Raw genomic sequence first — 4524 nt, 5'->3', positions numbered from 1 at the left:
CAGTCTAACAGAAGATTAGCACAGGATAATACAGGTGTAAAAGTAGATTTCTACCTAGGCTATGATGGAAATCTCCCAAGACACTCCTGCTTAAACCTTTTCACCTGAGCCTCTATTTCAAAACAAATTTGGGCAATAGGCCCCCCAAAAAGATTTTAAGCCAATTACGTTTACACTATCATAGGAAAATGGGAAACTTAACTTTCACTTCCCCCCCCCCCACTTACACAAAATGCAGTCCCAAATGAGGGCATGCCTTCCACAGGGGTAGTAGGTCAGTTTTTCCAAATATGAAACTGACACAGAAGACATGTGCATTCATGGTAATCTGAAATTGGTACACCCTAATTTAAGTACAAAATTAATCTTCCCCTTCCCCCAAACCCCATGACCTGTTAATAACTATTACCATCACAAGTTTTACAGTACTTCCAAGTCAAGAGCCAAAAAGAGCCAAGGATTTAAAAACTACCCTGCCCGTTCCATCCCTCTACCCCCAAATGTTGACTACCCATCCCTACCTAGAAACTAGCTTAGTCATCTACAACCTAAGAGGCAGGATAGGTACCAGAATCAAGGACCCTCCAATTACCAGCTCTCCCCACCCAATACTTTCTGTGATCTTGAGCCAAGTCATTAACCCTTGTAAAAAGTATTGGATAGGGTTCTTTATCACTTTGACCTCTGAAGACAGTCCCATTAGTGGCCCTTAGCACAAAAATCCCAACTTTCAAAGTGATTCAAAAGCACAGAACATTAAAACTCCAAATTGGAATTCAACTCAAAGTCACTTAATTCTGGGGTCATCTGAAGTACATGTTCTTCAGCAAAGAACTCCAAACATTAGAGATTTTGCCACTGAAAGATTCATGTCATACAGGCCAATTGGCTTTCTTACAGAGTCATTACCTTTTGGGGCATTTCCTATCAGGTTACTTTTTGGTACAGAAACAGAAAGACTTTCTATTCGCTGAAGGGATAGGAACTTGGGGTTCAAAACTAGTCTCCCATTTAGTTTTCTAATCACATCTCCCTCCCTTCCCAAGATGGAGTGACTGCAATCTTAAGTGTTGTATGAATTATGCTGGCTGTTTCTATGGAGATTTTAAAAACTTCTATGGCTTAAAAATAAACTTCCAGTAGTTTTTGTAAACTACAAATTTGTCAATTGCTGGATGACAAATCCCAGCTTTAAACCCACTTTGATACAGAATAACCTATTTAGAAAAAACAATGAGACCAAAACAGAAGTCAAAATCAATGTGCAACAAAAACTTTTATTAGCATTTTGCTCAGCTGTTACTGAACCAGGTAATCTCAAAACTTTTAAGATTTAAGAGCTAATAAGTGCAAAAAAATGCTATCAATGGCAATTTATGCTTTAAGTCAGTTAGCAGCCACCTCTGAGACGCAGGACCAGATGGAGAGTGGATTCTTTCTGGATGTTGTAGTCAGACAGGGTACGACCATCTTCCAGCTGCTTGCCTGCAAAGATGAGCCTCTGCTGGTCAGGAGGGATGCCCTCTTTGTCTTGGATTTTGGCTTTGACGTTTTCAATAGTGTCACTGGGCTCCACTTCTAGGGTGATGGTCTTGCCTGTCAGGGTCTTCACAAAGATCTGCATGCCACCTCTGAGACGCAGGACCAGATGGAGAGTGGATTCTTTCTGGATGTTGTAGTCAGACAGGGTACGACCATCTTCCAGCTGCTTGCCTGCAAAGATGAGCCTCTGCTGGTCAGGAGGGATGCCCTCTTTGTCTTGGATTTTGGCTTTGACATTCTCAATAGTATCACTGGGCTCCACTTCTAGGGTGATGGTCTTGCCTGTCAGGGTCTTCACAAAGATCTGCATGCCACCTCTGAGACGCAGGACCAGATGGAGAGTAGATTCTTTCTGAATGTTGTAGTCAGACAGGGTACGACCATCTTCCAGCTGCTTGCCTGCAAAGATGAGCCTCTGCTGGTCAGGAGGGATGCCCTCTTTGTCTTGGATTTTGGCTTTGACATTCTCAATAGTATCACTGGGCTCCACTTCTAGGGTGATGGTCTTGCCTGTCAGGGTCTTCACAAAGATCTGCATGCCACCTCTGAGACGCAGGACCAGATGGAGAGTGGATTCTTTCTGGATGTTGTAGTCAGACAGGGTACGACCATCTTCCAGCTGCTTGCCTGCAAAGATGAGCCTCTGCTGGTCAGGAGGGATGCCCTCTTTGTCTTGGATTTTGGCTTTGACATTCTCAATAGTGTCACTGGGCTCCACTTCTAGGGTGATGGTCTTGCCTGTCAGGGTCTTCACAAAGATCTGCATGCCACCTCTGAGACGCAGGACCAGATGGAGAGTGGATTCTTTCTGGATGTTGTAGTCAGACAGGGTACGACCATCTTCCAGCTGCTTGCCTGCAAAGATGAGCCTCTGCTGGTCAGGAGGGATGCCCTCTTTGTCTTGGATTTTGGCTTTGACGTTTTCAATAGTGTCACTGGGCTCCACTTCTAGGGTGATGGTCTTGCCTGTCAGGGTCTTCACAAAGATCTGCATGCCACCTCTGAGACGCAGGACCAGATGGAGAGTGGATTCTTTCTGGATGTTGTAGTCAGACAGGGTACGACCATCTTCCAGCTGCTTGCCTGCAAAGATGAGCCTCTGCTGGTCAGGAGGGATGCCCTCTTTGTCTTGGATTTTGGCTTTGACATTCTCAATAGTATCACTGGGCTCCACTTCTAGGGTGATGGTCTTGCCTGTCAGGGTCTTCACAAAGATCTGCATGCCACCTCTGAGACGCAGGACCAGATGGAGAGTGGATTCTTTCTGGATGTTGTAGTCAGACAGGGTACGACCATCTTCCAGCTGCTTGCCTGCAAAGATGAGCCTCTGCTGGTCAGGAGGGATGCCCTCTTTGTCTTGGATTTTGGCTTTGACATTCTCAATAGTATCACTGGGCTCCACTTCTAGGGTGATGGTCTTGCCTGTCAGGGTCTTCACAAAGATCTGCATGCCACCTCTGAGACGCAGGACCAGATGGAGAGTGGATTCTTTCTGGATGTTGTAGTCAGACAGGGTACGACCATCTTCCAGCTGCTTGCCTGCAAAGATGAGCCTCTGCTGGTCAGGAGGGATGCCCTCTTTGTCTTGGATTTTGGCTTTGACATTCTCAATAGTGTCACTGGGCTCCACTTCTAGGGTGATGGTCTTGCCTGTCAGGGTCTTCACAAAGATCTGCATGCCACCTCTGAGACGCAGGACCAGATGGAGAGTGGATTCTTTCTGGATGTTGTAGTCAGACAGGGTACGACCATCTTCCAGCTGCTTGCCTGCAAAGATGAGCCTCTGCTGGTCAGGAGGGATGCCCTCTTTGTCTTGGATTTTGGCTTTGACGTTTTCAATAGTATCACTGGCTCCACCTCCAGGGTGATGGTCTTCCCTGTCAGGGTTTTCACAAAGATCTGCATTGTGATCTGTAAATAAACAAAATCATAAACAGTTATTCTTTAAATTAAATCAAATTCTCCCTTAAACTTGTTTAGCAGGAAGTTGCCTCTAGTCTTTGTGATTTAGATATGGGTTTTTATTTAATAAACTCAAATGGTCAGAGATCAAGTGACAGATCAACACCAGATTAGTGTTTTCTTGCCTTCCCAGGCTGTCAAGGAATGCAGACAATTAAGTATATCGAAACAATCTATTGACTACTACCCATTTTCTATTTTAAGTAACTAGGTTTCTCAATGTCTACCAACCAGTACAGAATATAATTAATTTAAATGCTCCCCTAAATTAAGCACACTGGCAAAGGCTGAGCTCAAAACAAACTCCAGTTCCCAGGAGGGAGGACATTTAGACTACTAGATTGAAATGGCAACTATGAAAATTGGCAATATTAGTGTTTCCTGATACCCCATGTGACCTAGAATGAGCCATCTTCCCCAGACCCATTTATTCCTCTCTAATTAAAGGCTGGACTAGAGAAAATTTAAAAAAAAAAACAACCTTGGCAAACACAAAGCTTATGGACACCATAACTAGGCGGTTAGCAGGCACGAATTCCAGTGAAATGAACGCTAAGCTTGTTAATGTCTTCCGGATTTAAAAAAAAAAAGTTCGGCGCGCGAGCGCTCCCCGACTGTGCTAATCTCGCGAGACTGAGGTCACTATTCCCGGCAGCACAATCCCGACGAGAGTTTGAACATCCCTCCCCCAGAGCGAGCCCAGGAAAACTTCCCGAGGACGGGCCCAAAGTTTGGACAAGTCTAAGGCCCCGGACCTGCTCAGCCCCGCAGCCCCACTTCCGGTCCCCCAAGTTCCTCCCGGGGTGCTCCGGAGCAACCAGAGGCCGAGGCTAGGCCCCCACTTCTGCCTCCCGTCCCCCCGTGACTCAGCGCTTTTACGCCTAAGGACACCGGAAGCTTCACGCCATGTTGCCTCAACGTTCCCTAACTTTCCCTATCCGTCCTTTTACGCCCCCCGAACACCCGCGGCTCCGACTAAATAGTCTCTTCCCAACCCGAGGTCTAATCCCAGCTCACCAG

The 4524-nt window shown here is 46.0% G+C and overlaps 1 protein-coding gene across 1 annotated transcript; it reads right to left on the bottom strand.

Moving 5' to 3' along the window:
- Positions 1–1257: 1257 nt before the first annotated feature.
- LOC141540211 (polyubiquitin-C-like) lies at positions 1258–3452 on the bottom strand. The gene is given in 2 exon segments (XM_074263950.1): positions 1258–3393; positions 3396–3452. Coding segments are annotated over 2 exon segments (2055 nt in total). The 5' UTR covers positions 3448–3452; the 3' UTR covers positions 1258–1390.
- Positions 3453–4524: the final 1072 nt, after the last annotated feature.

The sequence above is a fragment of the Sminthopsis crassicaudata genome, chromosome 4 (assembly GCF_048593235.1).
Source record: "Sminthopsis crassicaudata isolate SCR6 chromosome 4, ASM4859323v1, whole genome shotgun sequence".
Classification (NCBI taxonomy): domain Eukaryota; kingdom Metazoa; phylum Chordata; class Mammalia; order Dasyuromorphia; family Dasyuridae; genus Sminthopsis; species Sminthopsis crassicaudata.
This window is presented reverse-complemented; position numbering and strand designations above follow the sequence as displayed.